Here is a 24,333-nt window from a genome sequence, read left to right as displayed (position 1 = left end):
TGTGTCAGTCGAACAAACCAGCACCAAAATGGCGAAGATCGCCAAAACGCACGAAGGTAAATTATCTTAAAAATCAATTAAACCGCGGATGTTTTCGGTTAGTTTTGACAAGAATATACAACAGGAAATTTTGTAGTACACGTTGCAATGTCTGGAATACATAATGTTACAGTAATTAGCTGATTAAAGGGGGATAAAGCAGCGGGCCTTGCTACGACGCAACGCGGAGCATGCAGATAATGGCGCTGGAAGCTAGCTCCATTAGCTTGAGAGCTAACGACCTATTTTCCGCTTATAATCCTTTTAATGGAAATTTGTGCCATTTAGCGACTATATTCATCGATGTGGTCAATTAAATCACCATGCAATTGCTTTTTCGTGTAGTTATCTCTATCTAATCACCTTTTGACTGGCGCTTAATTGTTGTTATGGCGTTAGCTTTATTTAACAGCACGTTACACAAACGTCCATTGTAATGTTTGGCTATGTAGCTAGGTGTGTAACTATATCGCTATCGAATCAGTCTTAAACAAAGTCATTTAATTCACTAACAAAGATAATAATGTGTATTTTATTAAGCGCAGGGCCCCTAAAAAGGATTTTGTTTTCCCCCTCCCTCCTGTATAGTAACGTGTCGCCTCTTCGCATGTTTGTGATCCAAGTGTTGTGCAAGTATTCAGTTAAACTCAAACAATGTAAACATAAGCATTTAAATCACTGTACATTAGTCCTATTCCTTGTGACTTCTTCTGAGGAACTTGTAAATATTTTGTGTTGACAAGGATACATTCCAAACTGGTGTTTATGACGTAAGGACAATTACATAATGGCTTCTGCAATGTGATTATGAAAACTATTGGATCACTTTTCTTAGAGCAGCCACCTCAAAATGTCACGGATTTGCGGAAATATGTCCCAAGAACATATTGATAAGATACTACACTGTATTTCTCACTATTTGGTGAAGAAAAGGGAGCAAATAGTCATTGATTACAAAGTTCATTTTAATTTCGTTTTTGTCTAGCGTCTTTAGCAGAAGCCAGAAGCTTTTATCACTTCTACTGCGTAGTCAGATGTTTGTTAACTGTAGATTAGATTTGAGACTCTTTGTCATTGTACAACACATACAAAGACATTTAGTTGGACTTTAGCACCCAAATACAAATAGATAATAAATAATGCATTCATGCAATTTCACTCATACTCACATTCTGCATCATACACTCATAGCCATCGCATGCAGTTAAAACGAGATAAAATGCTCATTGTGGGATTTAAAAAAAAGCTTGTAGTTGTTAGAGCGCCCACCCACCATAGCGGCTCTGTCCTCTTCACAGCAGACCCGGGTTAGAATCCAGCCCGGGTCGTTCTCTGCATGTCATTGCCCTCTCTCTCTCCAAATCAGTCTAATAAAGCATACAACGCCCAAAAAGAGTTGTAGAGTGCTGAGCTGCCGCCATCTTGTCACTTAAACATCTCTCTTCTTCGTGTGTTTATTTCCCGGCAGACATTGAGGCGTTAGTAGGGCTTTAAGTATGAGTCGGACGTTAGTAGGGCTTTAAGTATGAGTAAGACGTTAGTAGGGCTTTAAGTATGAGTAAGACGTTAGTAGGGCTTTTAGTATGAGTAGGACGTTAGTAGGGCTTTAAGTATGAGTCGGACGTTAGTAGGGCTTTTAGTATGAGTAGGACGTTACTAGGGCTTTTAGTATGAGTAGGACGTTAGTAGGGCTTTTAGTATGAGTAGGACGTTAGTAGGGCTTTTCGAACACACCCTGAAACATTTCTCACCCTCTCTTCTTCGTGCGTTTATTTCCCGGCAGACATTGAGGCGTTAGTAGGGCTTTAAGTATGAGTAGGACGTTAGTAGGGCTTTTAGTATGAGTCGGACGTTAGTAGGGCTTTTAGTATGAGTCGGACGTTAGTAGGGCTTTTAGTATGAGTCGGACGTTAGTAGGGCTTTTAGTATGAGTCGGACGTTAGTAGGGCTTTTCCAACACACCCTGAAACATTTCTCACCCTCTTCTTCTTCTTCGTGTGTTTATTTCCCGGCAGACATCGAGGCTCAGATCCTGGAGATCCAGGGGATGAAGGCCACGCTGCTGGAGGAGGGGGACCAGGGCGTGGGCCTCGACTCCACCGGATTCTTCGACCAGGAAATCTACGGCGGCAAAGACAGTCGCTTCGCCGGATACGTCACCTCCATCGCCGCCAACGAACAGGAGGAAGTGAGTGTTTTTATTTAATTTAATTCATTTATTTACGGCTCTCGACCATAGTACATGGTATGGAGCACAACAAAAAGATGTGTATTTTTTTTTAATGGTGCAGTGTGTGGAATTTATTGACATTTTTCAGAACAGACTTGGAAATGGAAAATTTAATTCATAATTGCTTGAAAATATATCAAATACATTAGAGTGAGCTTTTTTTTTAATCTATATAGGAAGTAGGCGCTGGGGCCACCATGTTGCACCGCCATGTTTCTACAGTAGCTCAGAACGGACAAACTTAACGACCTTACACGTTTTTATACATAGTGGGCGTCCTGGGGGAAATGCAGCTGTTGGAAGACCAAGAAGAAGAAGAAGTACTATAGAATAAATAACTAAATACATCTTCACCTCATCACTTGATATTGTGGAAAGACTTGCGGCAGTAGTGGTGGATGATGCCATCTTTAGTAACTATAGCTTCTTGTCCTTGAAGGCCACCGTAGCTTCTGTAAATCCCCCAAAAAGGAGCCGTTGGCAAGGGAGCGTTGACATCTAGAATCTCACCACTAGATACCTCCTAAAATAAACATTATTACACACTGCACCTTTTTAATATCAATGTCAGACTGTGGAACCATTGGCGAACATGTCTGTATGCTAGACACTGAATATTGTGGAAGACTTCGTATATTTTTCTCTTTGTTGATGTATATCTTCACCAATACATATCCAGTACCACCATTTGTCTTTGGGAGCTTGATTGCTCCACCTTGCCTGTTGCATCTGAGCTGGGAGAGTCTTGCCGTTTTGGTGAGATTTGACTAGACTCCATTTTGTCTCCGTTTTCCCCTCAGGATGAAGAAGAAGACACAACCACCAGCTTGTTGGGACAGAAGAAACCCGGGTACCACGCTCCAGTGGCGATACTCAACGCCATTCCACAGTCAGACGAACAGGTATGCGTTAGAATTATTGTGCCACAAATTTAGGGGTTAAGAAATATTTCTAAGCGGTTAGATGTCTGCAACTTTAGCTGCTCACATGCAGGACTCGCATGCTGAGCTTGTGAGTCAGGCTTTTACTTGCAAAGGTTTTATTGCACTTACTGACAGTAACTACAATCATAGTTCTCGTCAACTCTGGTAACACTAATCTTAAGGATATCTTTCACTACATGCAGACTAACTACAAAATCTCTAAATAGTTTGTTATTTTTGAAGAAAAATGAATACCTGTCTCCAAAAAACGTTGAAACTATTTTCTAAAACTTATTAAAAACAATTAAACATTTACAGTTTACCCAGGGCTTAAACGTGTACACATGGACAACCGTACCACAAATATATATATATATATTTTAATTTTTTTTATTTTGTTCCTTTCAGCAATTTACAGATATTTTGATTTAGCAATACACTTACACTCTCTACCCTAAATCTTCCTTTCCCAGGAAGCAATTTACTTAAACTCTATACGCTGTCTTTCCTTCCCCAGTACGACCCCTTTGCGGAGCACCGTACAGCGAAGATCGCCGACCGTGAGGATGAATACAAAGCCCAGCGCAGACGCATGATCATCTCCCCGGAGCGCCTCGACCCTTTCGCAGACGGTAAATATTTCTTATTTATTCTCTTCATTACGCCTTCCCCATTTCCTCCTGCCCCCCCCCCCCCTTGTTCACGGTTCACTGTCTGTGTGTGACCCCCCCCATGACCAAATGCCAAAATGGTTTCACACAACCGTATTTATGCTGTGTAACCCTTCGACCACAATGCAATAACTTGCCTCCCAGACTTCATGCCTTCCCTGTGGTCAATCCTTTTGTGGTCTCAAGAATTTAATTTTTTTGTGTCATTGTATGTTTTTTCCTTCCGAATGTATATGAACTACATTTGTATCAATATCTCAAAAAGTGTGGGCTCATGGTTTTGGAAAATTCTATTGTCTTTGATTGATTTTAGTGTGCAACATCTAGGCTTTTTTTCCCGGTGTGTTTGCAATCTAAATAAAGTCAGACCCTAATGTAAGGTTACCACGTTTTTCAGTAAGGGAGAGGTGGTTAGGTGTTCAGTGCTCAAAATGGGGGTAGATCACCTAATAAACATGGGTTGCAGATTGGGTTGTGTGTGTGTCGAAGGGTTAACAATCCCATGTGAGCGTCAGACTAGATTATTATGGGACAGTGCAGCGGGAAGGGAAGAATACATGTCCGTTTGGCAAGCAGTGGAGAGAATTTTACGCTAGGTTACTTTGGTTGCAGTCAATTAGATGCATTTAAGAGCTTAATTCATAAAGTTAATCTGTAAATTAGGGCTCATTTGTCATCCTAAATTCACTTTTGTCTGGACTGTAATTTAAGTGTCATGTGACAATTTTGACACCACCTCTGTTGGCTTGTCAAATTGAATAAAATATGAAAATGAAGCCAGTCTTTCTTACATATCTGAGGTTTATAAATGCAGGCTTATGGAGTTTAAATAGCTTATCATAACAAATTAAGCATTTGTATAGTTTTGCAAGACCTTAAAAGTGTGCCTGGAAAAGGCAAAAGTCTAGCGACATGCAGTAATTAATTATGAGACAACTAGTCTAGTATTTATTTAAAAAAAATTTATTGCATTTTCACTCCCCCATGCCAACATGAGCTAAAATACCCTGAGAGCTTCAGGATTTGGTCTGTAGGTATAGGGCGTATCTAAAGCCTGCATGTAGACAGACAGACACAGACAGGCAGACAGACACAGGCAGACAGACACAGACAGACACAGACAGACAGAGCTCTTTGTGAAAAAAAAAAAAAAATTGTTGTGTTAAAAAAATATATTTCTATTTTACAACCCTCTCTGTAAAATAGAAATATGTTATCAAGAAAAAATTGTGTTCAGCAATACCACAGGCCCATACTAACTGTCCTTAATTTCTCTCCTACAGCAGTACTGCTTTGCCAGTCCTGTACTGCACTCTGTTAAGGGTGCAGCAACTCGTCCTGTGTAGGTTATGGGGAACACAGAAAGCTGTGCACTGTTTTGGTCAGTTTTTGGTCAGGGTCCGAGGCAGCCCAAGCTACTTCATACCTCAACCCCCCCCAAAAAGCCTCTTAAGTTAGTTTTTATTTTGACTTATCAAGCCCCCATGAAATTTTAGACGCAATTCTCCATTCAATTACAATGGAGAAAAATTACATATTTTTTCCTTTTTTAGCCAGTTAGCTTTTTGCCGATAAGGAAGTCAAGATCTAAATGATTGATGATTGGATAGTAACCAATGCTGGCTCTGGCATGTCGCATTGTCAAATTTCTCCCAATTGGCCTGGATAATTCACCATTATATTTTCCCCTTATTTTTGCATTTAAATGCCAAAGAAGCAGATTTTTTAACCTGTAGTTATGTCATTCCCAGATCAGATATAGCCTTATAAACTTGACTTCATTTTTACATTCTAGAATCTGAACCAAAGGGTCTATACTTAGATGAATTATATTTTTTTTAGTTTATTTTTCTGCTTATGCCCCGCCCCTCCTCCCCCAAGAAGATACTTTTTTTATTTTTTTCTCTGAGTGCCATCAATCATAAATCAATGCAAACACAGGTGGTATACTGTTGTGTGTGAGTTCAAACCCTTTTCCAAAGTGTTACTAATGGTAAAGAGACATTTTCTAGGCTTCTTTTCTGCCGGTTGAAGTTCTGACTGCAGAAGGACCCTTGGCACTGAAAGTGTACGTATACTGAAGAGCACAGACCCCTGGACCCAGTGCATCAGTGATGGCTATAAACTTCTTTAAAGAAAATCACCACAGCTCAACCACAGCTCTTCTCTCTATGTATCTGCTTGTTTTTCACTAGAATGCTATGACTGTATGTATGTAAGAGAGATATATTCCTATGTTATTCAGAAGATTTTGTTTAGTTTAAAAAGAAAGAGAGAAAAAGAAAATACAGGAGCGTAAGTTAATGTGTTGGTAAAGAGAGTGAGGGTTAGCTGGCTGTGTGTATGTGCTTGCTGTGTGTTTTGTATCAACGTGGGTCCCTGGAGCCTGGACTTATGAGTGTCCTCTGTTCTTGTTCGTGCTCTTTCGCGCAGGGGGCAAAACGCCGGACCCAAAGCTGCAGGTCAGGTCGTACGTGGACGTCATGTTGGAGCAGAACTTGTCCAAAGAGGAGGTAAGGGAAGACTACACACTGTTTTAAATTGACATGGACTGCAAGCTAGGGCTGTGTTCTGGCAAGAATCTGGTGATAAAATACATATCCCAATCCCTTTTTCATTATTATTTCAATTTTATTTTATAAAAGTCTATTTTTAGAAACTCTCATAGCATAAATAACACGCAGTTATACACAAACTGTTGCTAACTAGTGGTCGGAGGCTTAAATACAACACACAACTACTGTCATTTAAACTATTCATAAAATATCAATACAGCGCTTCAAAGTGTACAGTATCACATAATAACATATCGCAATATTTTAGTTAATTGATATTTTCTTACTACCCCTGTTTCACTGCTAACTATTTCCAAATATTGTCAGATGTTAATCCTTTCTTCTGCGCATTTGTATAATTATTTCTGACAATTTCTTTTGTCATTTTTTGCCTTTTTAGAGGGAGATTCGTTCGCAGATGGCGGAGAAGGCCAAAACTGGGGACCTGAAAGTCACCAACGGTTCGGCCGCGTCTCAAGCTGCTGCCGCCGCCAAACGCAAACGTCGCTGGGACCAGACGGCAGAGAACGACCAAAAGAAAGATGCAGACACGCCCTCCAACTCCACACCCAAAAAGATGTCCAGCTGGGACCAGGCTGACAACCCCAATGAGGTAGGACACCCAATGATTACTACTACTTTCATTTTAATTATACAGCTCCGGAAAAAATTAAGACCAGTCTTGATTTTTCTTAAATCTTTATCTCTACATTACTTATTGAAAATGCTCTAATCCACAGTATTTGTATTGTGAATTTGGTAGAAATGTTGTCAGTAGTTTATATTATAAAAACCAAAATGTTCATTCTACTCAAACATATGCTTATAAAGAGTAAAACAAGAGACACTGAACAATTGGAGTGGTCTCTTAATTCCAACCTGGAATAAAATAACAATAAAAATAGTAAAAACACAAATAACTTGGTGCATTATGATTGACTTAAAAAGAATACCAATAACTTTTAAATATTAATGAAACAGTCAATTTTTTCAGCTGATGAGTAGAAATGTCCGTTCAGCAAACGAGACCATCACTGAAAACATTTTTATTTTCATATTATTATCAATGTCTGTGCTCGGGTGTGAATCTTGCCAAGTCAGACCAAACGATTTACGTCTGGCAGATGGGAAAAGCCTGTGTTTATGAACGCTACTAAATCAAACTTTAATTTGCTTCACTATCGTCATATTACCGTTATTAAACTGACGGTCACACATGAATACATTACCTCATGGCCATGCATGAGGTAATCTCTTTCACTCGCTTCCCAAACAGCAAACGGCAAACTAGCCAAGTTTTAGGACTGCAGCAAAAACTGAAAGTCCCTCGTAGCTAATAAGTGCCTTAGAATGGGTGGGAAAATATGTCCTATTGCTCATAAGTATTAAGTTTAGTGTAACTTTGTAATATGAGGCAACAGAGAACAACTATTTTTGAAATAGTGGATTTTCCCACTCGTGTTTTAATGTGATATTTCCTTTTGTTTCTTGTCCGTAGCAAACTCCAGGACACACTCCTGCACACACACCATCAAACAGCCGATGGGACGAGACCCCCGGCCGCTCTAAAGGCAGCGAGACCCCCGGAGCCACCCCCAGTACCCGCATGTGGGACCCCACTCCCAGTCACACTCCGGCGGGCGCTGCTACCCCCGGGCGGGACGGTACCCCTGGCCATACCACGCCCGGACACGGAGCAGCTACGGGCAGCGTACGCAAGAACCGCTGGGACGAGACCCCCAAAACAGAGAGAGAGACCCCCGGGCATGGCAGTGGCTGGGCAGAAACGCCCCGTACAGACAGAGGGGACGAGTCCGTAGGGGAGACGCCCACACCGGGGGCCAGTAAGAGAAAGTCCAGGTGGGATGAAACACCAGCCAGTCAGGGGGGCAACTCAACCCCTCTACTCACACCAGGGAAAACTCCCATTGGAACGCCAGCTATGAACATGGCCACCCCAACACCAGGTATGCATAGGGCGTTACTATTGTTGTGTGGTACTTTGCTACTGTTGTCGGTTTTCGTTCCTTGTATTATTTAAGCAACATCCTCCAAAATAATCCTATATTAATCACATGGATATTCAAACCCCTACACATTTCTTACCATTCCTTCCATTGATAGTGTCTAAAGTTTTGCCACAAATCACCACCTCTGAGATCAGGGATTTACACATGGAAATAGAGTGAGGGTCATCCACCGAACTACTTAACCATTATGACTTTCCCTGCTAGCATTAAAAGCGACTTAATCACATCCTAATTTTTTTTAAGAGACTTTTTGACTGCGTTTTTAAACCAGTTTCCTCCTGTGTTTTCCCCCAGGTCACCTGATGAGCATGACCCCGGAGCAGCTGCAGGCCTGGAGGTGGGAGAGAGAGATAGACGAGAGGAACAGGCCACTAACAGACGATGAGCTGGACGCCATGTTCCCAGAAGGATACAAGGTCTTTAACGCATTCAATAATAATAATAATACACTTTATTTGGATAGTTTTTTTCATACAAGAAATGCAGCTCAAAAGATTACATGCTCTCATTACAAGCTTAACATTAAAATAGACATAGACATGACAAGGTCTTTAATGCATTACATTCTCTAGTCAAAAAAGCATGAGTAGGATAAAATGTTAGACAGAAATACTTGCAGAAGGATTCAAGGTTTGCATTGCATTTAATAATATCAATAAACGTTGCACCTTTCATACAAGAAATACAGCAAAAAATTACAATATTTATTTGTTGAATGCTGTCTGGATTTCTGTTACTTTTTTCTTATGCACCTTTAGAAGCTAAATGTAATCTTTTAGTATGTTATAATAAGACAATAAAGTTTTTATTCTAATTGTAAAAAAAATAATATAAAATATAGCAATTTATCTAATTATCTAGTCGCAAAAGTAAATATTTTTTAATAGTAGTCCCAGTACTGACAGTATGTTTCTCTTTTTCTTCTCCCCAGGTCTTGCCTCCACCAGCGGGCTACGTACCGATCCGCACACCGGCCCGTAAACTCTCCGCTACGCCCACTCCCATCGGAGGCATGACGGGCTTCCACATGCAGGTAGAGGACCGCACCACCAAGCAGATGAACGACCAGCCGTCAGGGAACCTCCCATTCCTCAAGCCAGACGACATACAGTACTTTGACAAACTTCTGGTGAGTAAAAGAAAAATGTGTATATATATATACTTTTTTATTTTTTATATATGAACAAAATCAAACTAAATAGGGCTAAGACACAACAATACTATCATTGAAAAAGTAGATGCAAATATGAAAATAGAAATAACATAGGTACATGCATACAGATCCATCCTGACGTAGGTGAAAGTTATCTGCAACGCATACATACAGTAATGAAACCGTCAAATCCACTGCTGGATATTGGTTCCGTCTAAGGTTCTATGTGTGTGTGTGTGTGTGTGTGTGTGTGTGTGTGTGTGTGTGTGTGTGTGTGTGTGTGTGTGTGTGTGTGTGTGTGTGTGTGTGTGTGTGTGTGTGTGTGTGTGTGTGTGTGTTAGGTGGAAGTGGATGAGTCCACCCTCAGCCCCGAGGAGCAGAAAGAAAGGAAGATCATGAAGCTGCTTCTCAAGATCAAAAATGGAACTCCGCCCATGAGAAAGGTTGGTCAATATTACTTACTCACTTTGAACCCTTAATAACCTTAATTGAACCCTTAATAATAAACATATGCAAGATCCACACCCAGCACTGAGCCTGTATGTGGCTACAGTGTGAATATTTGCTTGCTAAAGAATCTCCTCTTTGAGGAACTGCTGCTTTCAGTCGAGGTCTCAGTGTTAGACCAACACAATCTACTGGGAGCAACGGACAAAAATCACCATCTTTTGAAACTAAAATTGCCTCAGTCCATGTGACTAATTAATATGTAAAGTTATTTGTACTTCCTAATAGGCTTGCACTGTTCATTATTATCCAACGTTATTTTTAAAGTACTAATTTGAATACTACAATTTTACATCTCCGTCAATGTAGATTTTAAACCAATTTTCTCTTGTGGCCGCATTCCATATCATTTATAAATCATACTGTCTCTTGTCCTGTCCTAGGCTGAAATGTAGTTAAATTACAGGATTTTGAGCTTGTATATTGACAAATGCTGAGATTTTATTTTTAAGCCTTAAAGCCAATTTGAATACTAAAATTCGACACTAAAGTCGGCTCTGTCCACTGTAAATTTCAACCCATTTCTCTCTTGTCTTTCGTCCTAGGCTGCTCTGCGTCAGATCACGGATAAAGCCCGTGAGTTTGGAGCCGGGCCCTTGTTCAACCAGATCCTTCCCCTGCTCATGTCTCCCACGCTGGAAGACCAGGAGCGCCATCTGCTGGTCAAAGTCATCGACAGAATCCTCTACAAACTGGACGACCTGGTCCGACCATACGTACACAAGGTAAGGCTCTTACTGTGAAAGATATGCGCTTATGGGGGTGCCCTTAGCTCAGTTGGTAGGGCGTCCCCCCCATGGGCCTCGGCCAGCAGCTGACCCATTTCAACTCTGTCTCTACACTATCAATAAAGCATAAAAATGCCAAAAAAAATATCTTAAAAAAAAAAAAGATATGCGCTTATTTTCGATTCAAAACCTCCTGCTTTCATGGTTCCATACATTAACTTATAGTGTGGAGATTAAATACTACAATACCTTGTGTGATTCAGAATATTTTACTGTATGTTCTTAAAAACTCTAGTCACTGCAAATGAGGGAAAGCCTATTTGCGCTTATTTACGATTTAAAAATGTCTTCTATATTGTGCTTCTATAGTTCGACACATTATTGTATACAGTGTGGAAGTTACCTACAATACATTGTGTGATTCTGCATATTTCATTGTATGTACTTTTTAAACTCATCATCATTGTAAATGTGTGAAAGCCAGTGTCCTTCTACTATAAAAAAAATAATTATGTTTCTTACATAAAAAATTTAAAAAAAACTATGGTACTTATTGCAAGATCCACACCCAGCACTGAGCCTGTATGTGGCTACAGTGTGAATATTTACTTGCTAAAGAATCTCCTCTTTGAGGAATTGCTGCTTTCAGTCGAGGTCTCAGTGTTAGACCAACACAATCTACTGGGAGCAACGGACAAAAATATTACATGTGAAAAGTGACCGAAATTAAAGTAGTAAATACATTTTATTGGATTGTGCCCTTGAAAATGACTTACTGAATGTACTTACCCTTTATTTGTGTGCAGATCCTGGTGGTGATTGAGCCTCTGCTGATTGATGAGGATTACTACGCCAGAGTGGAAGGCAGAGAAATCATCTCTAACTTGGCAAAGGTAAAATAATAAAATAAAAAAAGTACTTTTAATTAAAAAACTATATGTATCACTCACTCACTCACTCACTCTCTCACACACACACTTACACTTGCTCCCTGCGAACTATTCTCGCCTGTTCAACCCCTCCATGGTCAGATCAGGGCTAGTCGTTCGCTAGATTAAACACCAACACGAGAGCTAGCAGACCTGTCCTCAATGCATGTCTGTTCTCACCCTGCACCCGTTGGTAACAATCACATAAAATACACACTGACAGTTTATTCAAAGCTTTTTATAGATGTTAATCACTGCCATTGTTATGACAGATACATATTTCTAGACGGTGTACTTTGAATTGAAACAAGTAGCTTTTAATTTCTAATAATGGCATGCAAACTATTAAAGTCTACCTTTTATTTTTAGTCAGTGATTCTGGTGATCACTTGTTGTTGAAATAACTTTTTTGTCAAAATTGGGTAATATCTCCTCCTCCCACAAAGAAATCCAGTGTTACTAAACAGCCTAGGCTCTGTAAACAAGGGGGCTCAGTAGCTAGCAACAAGCCCAAAGGTTTACAGAGCCCAGGCTGTATATCACTGGATTTTTTTTCAGCACACACAATATGAATAATAAGTGATTCTGACAACAAGCATTTTACAGAATCGCTGATCCCACCTTTTTAAAACGTTTAATTTAGAATTTGTCTCATTTTATTAAATCATTTGAGATATTTGACCCTTGTCTCAAATTAGTGAGTGTTTTTGAAGTGTTTTGATTAGAAATGTTATTAAAAAATATCTCAGGATAGTATTTTTGACCCTTGCTTGTTGCCGTCCCCTCCTCCCAGGCCGCCGGTTTGGCCACGATGATCTCCACAATGCGACCGGATATCGACAACATGGACGAGTACGTGAGAAACACCACGGCCCGAGCCTTCGCTGTGGTGGCGTCCGCTCTGGGAATCCCCTCGCTGCTGCCTTTCCTCAAGGCCGTGTGCAAGAGCAAGAAGTCGTGGCAGGCCAGACACACGGGCATCAAGATCGTCCAGCAGATAGCCATCCTCATGGGCTGCGCCATTCTGCCCCATCTCAGGAGCTTGGTCGAGATCATTGAACACGGTTAGTTAATATTTTGGGGCTACTTTTTTTTATTTTTTGGGTCGTTCTCTACATGTCATTCCCCCTCTTTGCCCCATTTAATCTGTCTCTCCAAACTGTCTAATAAATTGAAGAAAAAGAAAAAAAAAATCTTAAAACAAACAAATATATTTAAGTTGTCATATTTACTATTTTTCCTAGAGCTCCTATGTCTGTTTTTTTTCTCATGTCTTAAATCTTTGTTATAGCATAAAGCACAAAAATGTATTGAAGGTACCTTATGCAAGATCCACACCCAGCACTAAGCCTGTATGTGGCTACAGTGTGAATATTTACTTGCTAAAGAATCTCCTCTTTGAGGAACTGCTGCTTTCAGTCGAGGTCTCAGTGTTAGACCAACACAATCTACTGGGAGCAACAGACACAAATCAACAGATCAATTCAAATTGATTTTTGTTATTAATAATTTATGTATTTTTTTTGATAATCTTTAAAAAATATATATATTTACAATATTTTTTTTGACCTATTCTGATGTTTTTAGTCATCTTCATATTGTCCATTTTGTATGACAATGTCAAACGTGTGATTGTTTGTGATATACATTTTAAGTTTGAACCCCAGGAAGATTATCTATCACTCTAGTATTTTGCAATGACGGTCCTAAATTAATCAAATACAATCTAGAATGAATTGTCTTCAAACCCCTGACTGTGTATATGAATATAGAGCAATTCAACACGTATATTAACATAAATATATCACTCACTTCACCTTTTAATGGTCTTCAAACCCCCTGACTGTCTGTGTGTGTGTGTGTCTGTGTTCGTTCTGCAGGTCTGGTGGATGAGCAGCAGAAGGTGAGGACCATCAGTGCTCTGGCCATCGCTGCCCTGGCTGAAGCCGCGACGCCGTACGGTATCGAGTCCTTTGACTCCGTCCTCAAGCCCCTCTGGAAGGGAATCCGCCAGCACAGAGGAAAGGTGAGACATCGCTCAAGAAAATATGCAAAAAGTAGCTTAAAGACCTACTTCACCGGTGGAAATATGAGGTGTATTGAACTCTGAGATCCTATGTAGTATAAATGTCCAAAAATTTTAGAAATCGGTTCATCCTAGCCTGAGGAAAAAGCAGAAAGAGTGTTTTATGGTCTCACTGTCTAACCCTACATTTTCCCATGTGTGACCATGATATCCACAAGTATTTTTTAATTACTGTATCCTTGCTTGAAAATTATTTATTTTTTAAATTACTTTAGAATGAGCCTTTTATATCTACATAGGAGCTAGGCCAGCTGCCATGTTGCGCCGCCATGTTTCTACAGTAGCACAGAATGGACAAACGCAACGGCCTTACATGTTTTTATATATAGTGGGCGTCCTGGGGAAATGCACCTGTTGGAAGACCAAGAAGAAGAGGAAGTACTATAGAATAAATAACTAAATACATCTTCACTTCATCACTTGATATTGTGGGAAGACTTGAGGCAGTGGTGGATGATGCCATCTTTAGTAACTATAGCTTCTTGTCCTTGAAGGCCACCGCAGCTTCTGTAAATTCTCCCCAAAGAGAGGGGTAGAGTCGTAGCATTGCAATCTAGAATATCACCACTAGATGCTGCTGAATACACCTTTATTACACACTGTACCTTTTTAAGTCTAATGTGTGTATTAACATTTTCTTTCTTCCTTCCCAGGGTCTGGCTGCTTTCCTGAAAGCCATCGGTTACCTGATCCCGTTGATGGACGCTGAATACGCAAACTACTACACCAGGGAGGTGATGCTCATCCTCATCAGAGAGTTCCAGTCTCCAGACGAGGAGATGAAGAAGATTGTGCTCAAGGTAAGAGAGACAGTGTAACGGTACTAAATGTAGTTAAAGACCTACTTCACCGGTGGAAATATGAAGGTGTATTGAACTCTGAGATCCTATGTAGAATAAATGTGCAAAAAGTTTAGAAATCGGATCATCCTAGCCTGAGAAAAGGCAGAAAGAGTATTTTATGGTCTCACTGTCTAACCCTACATTTTCCCATATGTGACATCACGCATGGTAAAATGTAGGGTTAGGATTAACAGGACAGCTGGGCCAAGGGAAGACTGAGGGAAGAAAAACCTCATTCATTATATTATAATAGCGATTTTATAATGATAGAACACAGAAAAAAATAAGAGTATCATAGTATATAAGACTAAGTGAATGTAAACCATAGCTAGCTTGCTGCGACTCATTCTCGCCTGTTCCACCTCTCCATGGTTGCATCAGGGCTAGTATGTCGCTATAGAAACACCAACATGAGAATTAGCCGAGCGGATATCTAGTTCCTCTCTGTTCTCACCCTGCACCCGTTGGTTACAATAGATAGATGGATGGATGGATAGAAGAGGGAGGACATTAGTATGGCTTTTACAACAAAGCCCCGGCTACAATCACCCTGAAAACTTCTTGATGTCCTCAGCTAATTTTTTCCCATTTCTGACCTGTGTTTTTGTGTTGTTATTATTTCTTCTAACAGGTGGTGAAGCAGTGTTGTGGAACTGACGGTGTGGAGGCGAACTACATCAAGACTGAGATCCTGCCGCCGTTCTTCAAACACTTCTGGCAGCACAGGATGGCTCTGGACAGACGCAACTACAGACAGGTCAGCAAACACACAACAACACTTAGTTTACTGGACTTGTGCTGTTAAGATTGTGGCATTATAATTATTTAAAAAAATATATAAAAAAACATGCCATTTTGCTGATGCTGATTATTCCGAGATGCTATAATCGGCCGATTAAATTGGTCGGGCCCTAGCATTTTTCCATGCTTTATAAGACAAGTCTGTTGATGGTTGTTTAGCTACCGAGGCTTCAAAGCTGCTAATACTTAAGCACATGTCTAATAAACGGTTTCTGTCCATCTTTAACAGCTGGTTGACACCACGGTGGAGCTGGCGAACAAAGTGGGCGCGGCAGAGATCATTTCCCGTATCGTAGACGACCTGAAGGACGAGGCGGAGCAGTACAGGAAGATGGTGATGGAAACCATCGAGAAGATCATGGGAAACCTCGGAGCGGCCGACATCGACCACAAACTAGAGGAACAGCTGATAGACGGAATACTCTACGCCTTCCAGGAACAGACCACTGAGGTGAGGGCACATTTTAAAATAGTGTAGCAGATTTTATTTTATTTTATTTTATTTTATTTTATTTTATTTTATTTTATTTTATTTTATTTTATTTTATTTTATTTTATTTTATTTTATTTTATTTTATTTTATTTTATTTTATTTTATTTTATTTTATTTTATTTTATTTTATTTTATTTTATTTTATTTTATTTTATTTTATTTTATTTTATTTTATTTTATTTCATTTTATTTTATTTCATTTTATTTTATTTCTAAGAATGAGTTTACAGGAACAGACTAAAGAGGTGAGGGTGTATTTTAAATAGTTCAGTTTTTTTTATTTTTTTATTTTTTTAAAGACTTTTTTAGAATGAGCTTACAGGAACATTACAAAGGGTATGGGGGGGGGGCGCCATTTTAAATTACTTGTTCTTAATAACTTGTCTGTAGAAAAAAAGGTGAAAGAAAGAAATATAATAATAAAGTGAGGGGTGGATATATTAAATGTAAAGTGTGAAGGGATTTGGTGCTTTTCAGAACAGTTATAGTATTCATATTCAAGTGTTTTAATTAGTGTAGGATCACTTGAAAATAAAAATGACAGAGGTTAGAGGCACAGATATTTAAGGTTGTCAGCAATTCTGGAGAATGTGTTGTCAAAATAAATTTTTGTAATTTTGTTTATATTTGTTATAGCATAAAGCCAAAAAAAAGTACTTAATGCAAGATCCACACCCAGCACTAAGCCTGTATGTGGCTACAGTGTGAATATTTGCTTGCTAAAGAATCTCCTCTTTGAGGAACTGCTGCTTTCAGTCGAGGTCTCAGTGTTAGACCAACACAATCTACTGGGAGCAACGGACACAAATCTACTCTATTATAAATTGGAGCGACTGTAACAAACTGTAATTTCCCTCCGGGTATCACTGACTACACTGTCTGTTGTAAAACGTGCAAGAATTCCTCGTAAAATAGATAGATAGATAGATAGATAGATAGATAGATAGATAGATAGATAGATAGATAGATAGATAGATAGATAGATAGATACTTACTTTATTGATCCCCAGAGGAGAAATTCCGGGAACAGTCTTTAAATTTGAAAAAAAAAAACTCCTGAAAATAGTTTAAAATTTATACAATTGTTGTAAAACAAAAGTGTTTAGTAAATGTTCATAAATATTTAATAAAATGTAATTGAAAAGTTTAAAAGTATGTTATTGTGTGGTTAAGTTGACCCTGTATAAAGAGCCCTATCTTTACAGTACGTTATTGTGTGGTTAAGTGGACCCTATTGTTATTAACCGTTTCCCCTGTTCCCATCAGGACTCTGTGATGCTGAACGGCTTTGGCACGGTGGTGAACGCTCTGGGGAAGCGAGTGAAGCCGTACCTGCCTCAGATCTGTGGTACGGTGCTCTGGAGGCTCAACAACAAGTCGGCTAAAGTGCGTCAGCAAGCCGCCGACCTCATCTCACGCACAGCAGTGGTCATGAAGACTTGTCAAGAGGTAAAACTATACATATACATTAATACACACAGTATACAAGACAGATGCACACCTAGTGTTCATTTCGTGAATGAAAATTATTAGATTTATTTATTATTTTACTTTTTTTTTTTACGAGCTAAGAATATGTCTTGAAAAATGCCAAAATGTATCTTTTGTTTTCTTTGACGTGGCGTGACGCTACTAAAATGTTAGCAAGATCCACACCCAGCACTAAGCCTGCATGTGGCTACAGTGTGAATATTTACTTGCTAAAGAATCTCCTCTTTGAGGAACTGCTGCTTTCAGTCGAGGTCTCAGTGTTAGACCAACACAATCTACTGGGAGCAACAGACACAAATCATCACAATGATTAATCTACAGATTTTCTTTGTTTTATTCTAACAATACATTTTTTAATTGTTTTGGATATGTATTTTGGGGCATTTTTCATGTATAATAGCTATGTGGGCATGGCCTAAGACTTACATTAGAAATGCTGCCAAAATGAACACTGGCGACACACAGAATCAGAGACACATGTATGTAGCTTAATTTTGGAACTAACTAATGTTCTTGTCTGTCCTTAACAGGAAAAGCTGATGGGTCATTTGGGTGTTGTGCTGTACGAGTATCTAGGAGAAGAATATCCAGAGGTGTTGGGAAGCATCTTAGGAGCACTGAAGGCCATCGTTAATGTTATCGGTACGTTTCCTACATCACTCATTGTTTCAAGCACGTGTCTGTTTATTTCTCCTATACAACCATCTTTAACGGGCATTATCTCAACATTAGTTGTTTTTTTGTAAAGCACAAAAATGTATTTAAAGTACTTGATGCAAGATCCACACCCAGCACTAAGCCTGCATGTGGCTACAGTGTGAATATTTACTTGCTAAAGAATCTCCTCTTTGAGGAACTGCTGCTTTCAGTCGAGGTCTCAGTGTTAGACCAACACAATCTACTGGGAGCAACGGACACAAACCTATTTTTGTAAATATTTTTTAAATTTTGTTTAAATAAAACGCGGCAGTAACATAACTATTTTCACTCTGGCTTTATCCAAAAGCTAGATTTTTATTTTGTAACGGGATGCAAATTCACACATAATTAGTGAGATATTGCCAAATTTGCATGCATAAGTGTAATGCAAAAATCATTATTTTAGTGTCGGTAATCAACTAGCAAAATGTCATGATATCATCTAGTTAAAATGTTACCCGATTCATCCAGATGTATTCTTGCATACATGTGGTTTTGTATGTGCAAAAAAGCCAATACAAATTGAAGTGGGGAAAAAATAAGTTACCCTATTCACCTGCAGTGTGTCACCTTCATTTTAAAGACACACCTGTATCACTATTTAATTATTTTCCTCTGGTTTACAGGAATGCACAAGATGACTCCCCCGATCAAAGACTTACTTCCTCGTCTTACGCCCATCCTGAAGAACAGACACGAGAAGGTCCAGGAGAACTGCATCGACCTGGTGGGCAGAATCGCTGACAGGTCAGTACCATAAACCCTCAGTAGACACTTAGATTCAGGGCGCTCCGGTGGCGTGTTGGATAGAGGGCACTTACGCCGTCTGTCTTACTGGAAATAACACACCTGTAGAATGCAGTGATTTGACCTATCAGAACACAGGATTTATAAGTGCCGTGTAATAACTGATTATAGTGTGTATTTTTATTTTTTATTCTTTATTGAAAGAGCAAAAATAGGTTATCTTACTATTTTCTTGTTCCCCATTACAGCATCCTACACATTTTTTATATATTTTTATTTTTTAATATATATATATATATTATTTTTTGGGTAGAAATAAGAGAAAAATAACAAAACAAAAATTAAAAAATGCAAGGTCCACTGCAACTCTCAGCTCTTCTTTATAAAAATAGAAGACTTTGCTGTTTCCCCTTTTTAAAACAAATTTTTTACCTTAAAAATAAAATAAAAAACAATTTTGTTTTATTTTTTTACGGACTTTGTTTTATTGCCTTTTTTAAATGCAATTGCTTAAAATGTTTCACAGTTCGTCTGACTGTTTTTTGCTATTTCATCATCATCATCAACTTTTATTATTAGACTCAAGGTGCATTTAAAAGACATACAATACAAAAAATAGACAACACACATAAATAAGAATAAAATCTCAGTTTTTTTATCATCTCTTAAATCCATTTTCTAATGTCTAATTCCTTTCCTATAGTGTGTTTTAAGGCTTTTTATTAACTCATGACTTGTTGTCCTATGTCACAGAGGAGCAGAGTATGTGTCTGCCAGGGAGTGGATGAGGATTTGCTTTGAGCTGCTGGAGCTGCTGAAGGCTCATAAGAAAGCCATCCGCAGAGCCACCGTCAACACGTTCGGTTACATCGCAAAAGCCATCGGGTGAGTTTTTATTATTTTATTTATCTTAATTTAAGTCTTAATTGGTTTAAAAAATGGGGGCAGTGCATATTGATAAACATTTATATGTACATATGTTTGAGTAGAATGAACATTTTGGTTTTTATAATATAAACTACTGACAACATTTCTACCAAGTTCACAATTAGAATATTGTCATTTAGAGCATTTTCAATAAGTTATGTAGCGATGAAAATTTAAGAAAAAAATCCAGACTGGTCTCTTAATTTTTTCCAGAGCTGTAAATGATTGTAGCCAAAAAGAAAAGTCTTTAAGTTAGAAAATGACCCAATTAAACCAATCGTGAACCATAGCTAAGTCCCTGCGACTCATTCTCGCCTGTTCCACCTCTCCATGGTTGCATCAGGGCTAGTATGTCGCTATAGAAACACCAACATGAGAATTAGCCGAGCGGATATCTAGTTCCTCTCTGTTCTCACCCTGCACCCGTTGGTTACATTGTTTAAAAGCCTTGAATTTAACTTACTGACACCTGAAAAAACCCTGTAATTTCTTATAACTTGAAATATTCAAATTATAAATCAAACCAGTCCCTGCTGTCATCAATCAAAACACTTTTAATAGCAAGAGCCAATGCTTCACTAAAAATGTACTGAGTTGCGTGGCATTATGATTGATTTTAAAATAACAATACCATTTATTTATCATCGAATACGATTGTCCCTGGGCATTGTTAGCAAAGAATTAATATGTATAATCTTTTTTTTATGCAGCAAGATCAAAAACAGTACAGCCATGTCTCATATAATCATTTTAGAACAGTTTTGTTGATGTGTTTTGGTCACCGATACTTCAAAACTAGTGAAAAATTCAAACCATTCTTTTTTTCCTAACCATATTTTTTCCCTCCCTCTTCCCTCTTCCCTCTCCAGCCCCCACGACGTCCTGGCGACTCTGCTGAACAACTTAAAGGTGCAGGAGCGTCAGAACCGCGTGTGTACGACAGTAGCCATCGCCATAGTAGCAGAGACCTGTTCCCCCTTCACCGTTCTACCCGCGCTGATGAACGAGTACCGTGTTCCGGAACTGAACGTTCAGAATGGAGTGTTGAAGTCGCTCTCCTTCCTGTTTGAATACATCGGGGAAATGGGGAAAGACTATATCTACGCCGTCACACCACTGCTAGAGGACGCACTCATGGACAGGTGAGCGGGGGAGACCAGGGTTAATATAGGGCTGTCCAGGATACCATTTTTACGGGCTTAAACTAACCTAAAGAAGAAATTAGAATATTCAAATAAATAATAATAATTGATAGGATTTATATATCGCTTTTTTGGAGGTCACTCAAAGACGCTTGAAATTAAATGAATCATTATTATTTGCACTCATGAGCGGGAGACCAGGTTTACTTTACATAACGGATGTGAACGACCCATTCTATAGAGTTTTAGAGGCAGCAATCGACAAATCAATCAACGTAGGCCTAGTCCTTTTTTTAAATGTTTAAGATTTTTTCTTTTTTTGGAAGGCGATTTAACATAACTAAACTAAAAGTCATTACATTTAATTATATACTACTCATGACCATAATTTGGGGGCGGGACCTGATAAGCCTTTGGCTTCTTCCGTCACCCTTCGGACAACACAAAGTAAGATGTATGAAGATATGAAAGAGAAAATTGTGTATTGGTGGAATTGTCCGAAAGAATAATAAATAAAAATAAATAATTTCATGGTATGGAGGACAAACACAAACATATATAAGAAAATATGATAAAGTCAACTAGATTACAAAATCATTCATATAATTCAACTTACCCTTACATCCCTACTTCCTATCCTATTATTGCCCAAAAACATGTCGCTTCTACTAGTGTATACCTAACGTCCCTGTCCCTCCCTGTCCCGTTACAGAGACCTGGTCCACAGACAGACGGCCAGTGCAGTGGTGCAGCACATGTCTTTGGGTGTTTACGGCTTCGGCTGTGAAGACTCTCTGAACCATCTGTTGAACTACGTGTGGCCCAACGTGTTTGAGACGTCGCCTCACGTCATCCAGGCCGTGATGGGAGCGCTGGAGGGGCTCAGGGTCGCTATCGGGCCCTGCCGCATGCTGCAGTACTGCTTACAGGTGTGTGTGTGTGTGTTGAAAAAATTCCAATGTTATTAAACAGCCTAGGCTCTGTAAACTAGTATGTCGCTACCTACGATGGGCACCTTTTTGTTTACATACCTGTAGTTGTACTAGTCGTAAAACTATAACATAAAAACACCACATCACCCAGCTAACCCTGGAAAGGGGACCGACCAGTAACCATGATGTCTCTGGTTCCTCCCAGTAACCATGAGGTCGCTGGTTCCTCCCAGTAACCATGAGGTCTCTGGTTCCTCCCAGTAACCATGAGGTCTCTGGTTCCTCCCAGTAACCATGAGGTCTATGGTTCCTCCCAGTAACCATGAGGTCGCTGGTTCCTCCCAGTAACCATGAGGTCTCTGGTTCCTCCCAGTAACCATGAGGTCTCTGGTTCCTCCCAGTAACCATGAGGTCTCTGGTTCCTCCCAGTAACCATGAGGTCTCTGGTTCCTCCCAGTAACCATGAGGTCGCTGGTTCGATCCCCGGCACCGGACAGGAGTGTGTTAGTAGTAAAACTAGTGGTGGCTGCTATTACATCTACGGTGCCCACCATCTCTACCATTGTGTCCTTGAGCAAGACACTTAACCCCAAACTGTTCCAGGGGTGCTGTACTATGGCTGACCCTGCGCTCTGACCCCCTCTGGAGTGTGGGAACTTGAGAGGGGCGATGAGAAAAGACCAATTTCAATGTAACCATCGACTACTAAAGTAACTTAACTTATGTTTTGTCCCTTGTGTCTCTCTCAGGGTTTGTTTCATCCGGCCAGGAAGGTGCGAGACGTCTACTGGAAGATCTACAACAGCATCTACATCGGCTCCCAGGACGCTCTAATCGCCCACTACCCTCAAGTCTACAACGACGAGAAGAACAGCTACGCACGCTCCGAGCTAGAATACGTCCTGTAAATATGAAAGAAAAAAAAAATATTAAAAAAAATGTCCTTATGCTTTTTTTTCTCCTCCCTCAAATATCACTCGATTACAAACACTGTCATTTCTTGGTCTAGGACTGATATTGAGTTAAGTTTTTAGCTATGAATGTGAGGGCGCGACAGACACCATCTAAAATCCAACACAGAAACACAGTAAGTGTCTATTCGGGCACATAAAGTGTCTATTTGAGCCTAAAGTGAATATGAGCATGAGATTTAGGAGTAATAAACGAAAAGGGGCAAGTTGTAGAGTCTTTGTATGTAATTTTTTTATTTCTACTCTTTTTTGAGTGTTTTTTCCCCCCTGTAAGGAATGGCAAGAGAAGCCTTGATCTTGATTGAAGAATGCAGAGCAGTCATCACAATGTTTTAAATATTTGGATTATGTTTGTTTTTTTTGTTTTGTGCGAACTGATTGCTCCCTTTACCACACACACACACACACACACACAGACAGACGCGCGCACACACACACACACACACTCTCTTCGTTTCAATCCTCCTCTGTTCTTTATTAGATTGTTGCTTTATTTAACCGAATAAAATGTTTGTGTATAAAAGTCCATCTATGTCTCCATTTCTTTATTAATGCAACTTGGAATATGCGTAGAATTGAAATTAAAACATAATATTTGACGAGCACAAGACAGAATTGTAGCTCTTTTTCCCCACAACTATTGTATGTGGCATGTCAAGATTTCAATTCAGATTTTAAATGGGTATTATAACACGTGTGTTTTAATTTGATGGGGAAACACTTTTTTTAATTGTTTTATTGTCATTGATGTAAACATAACAAATGCAGAATATTCAAACACTTTGCTGAAGTGAAAGCTGTCCGATATATAGCTCTTGAAAAAAAATTGAGACCACTCCTAATGTTCAGTGTGTCTCGTTTTACTATTTATAGGCATATGTTTGAGTAGAATGAACATTTTGGTTTTATAATATAAACTGCTGACAACATTTCTACCCAATTCCAATAAAAAAAAAAAAAATTGTCATAAAGAGCATTTTCAATAAGTTATGTAGAGATGAAGATTTAAGAAAAATCCAGACTGGTCTCTTTAATTTCTTCTAGAGGTGTATATATGGAAGAAGTAGAAAGTGGTACCTGAAATGTAGCATGCATGAAAGTTAAAAGAATTTGATTTGGAATTGGAACATAGCCCCTAAATCTTTTTTCACTCATACTAAATAGCAGGAAAGTATTGGAATGCAGCCCTAGCTTCTTTGCTATCTCCCTGCTATAGTCACAACATACAGATAAGGATTTTGGAGAATGGGGGGGGGGGTCTGGTGGCCTTGTTCATTCACGATGAGGTCATTACTCACATCGTTTGAGTGGAGAGATAGTGACGTAATGGAGACCGAACGACAATTAGCTGAGAGAGCTGTAGGCGTTGTAACCTTATTATGAACTCCGCTAATACAGCCCTGGAAGAATTTAAGAGACCATTCTGGATTTTTCTTC

At 39.2% G+C, this 24,333-nt stretch overlaps 1 protein-coding gene across 6 annotated transcripts; it reads left to right on the top strand.

Annotated features, from left to right (window-relative positions):
- The first annotated feature begins 9 nt into the window (after window positions 1-9).
- On the top strand, window positions 10-23,422 carry sf3b1 (splicing factor 3b, subunit 1). 6 transcript variants are annotated; one of them, XM_080037553.1, is made up of 24 exons: window positions 10-56; window positions 2,055-2,227; window positions 3,070-3,171; window positions 3,710-3,824; window positions 6,297-6,376; window positions 6,819-7,031; window positions 7,917-8,385; window positions 8,743-8,864; window positions 9,380-9,577; window positions 9,943-10,044; window positions 10,654-10,833; window positions 11,643-11,729; window positions 12,559-12,829; window positions 13,646-13,791; window positions 14,505-14,651; window positions 15,325-15,450; window positions 15,724-15,945; window positions 17,254-17,436; window positions 18,009-18,120; window positions 18,804-18,924; window positions 19,678-19,809; window positions 20,721-20,993; window positions 21,706-21,922; window positions 22,675-23,422. In XM_080037553.1, the coding sequence occupies exons 1-24, from the start codon at window positions 29-31 to the stop codon at window positions 22,831-22,833; spliced, it is 3,978 nt and encodes a 1,325-aa protein (XP_079893679.1). In that variant the 5' UTR covers window positions 10-28; the 3' UTR covers window positions 22,834-23,422. The 6 variants fall into 6 exon arrangements, 5 of the variants coding, with proteins under 5 accessions (XP_079893679.1, XP_079893683.1, XP_079893682.1 ...); XM_080037554.1 differs by lacking the exons at window positions 10-56; window positions 2,055-2,227; window positions 3,070-3,171 and adding an exon at window positions 5,876-5,931 and having other exon boundaries at window positions 3,754-3,824; XR_013845117.1 differs by lacking the exons at window positions 6,819-7,031; window positions 7,917-8,385; window positions 8,743-8,864; ... (14 more) ...; window positions 21,706-21,922; window positions 22,675-23,422 and adding exons at window positions 5,147-5,205; window positions 5,876-5,931 and having other exon boundaries at window positions 6,297-6,336.
- Window positions 23,423-24,333: the final 911 nt, after the last annotated feature.

The sequence above is a fragment of the Ammodytes marinus genome, assembly GCF_949987685.1.
Source record: "Ammodytes marinus genome assembly, chromosome: 12".
Taxonomy (NCBI): Eukaryota; Metazoa; Chordata; class Actinopteri; order Uranoscopiformes; family Ammodytidae; genus Ammodytes; species Ammodytes marinus.
The sequence above is the reverse complement of the archived record's forward strand: the minus strand, read 5'-3'. Positions and strand labels throughout refer to the sequence as shown.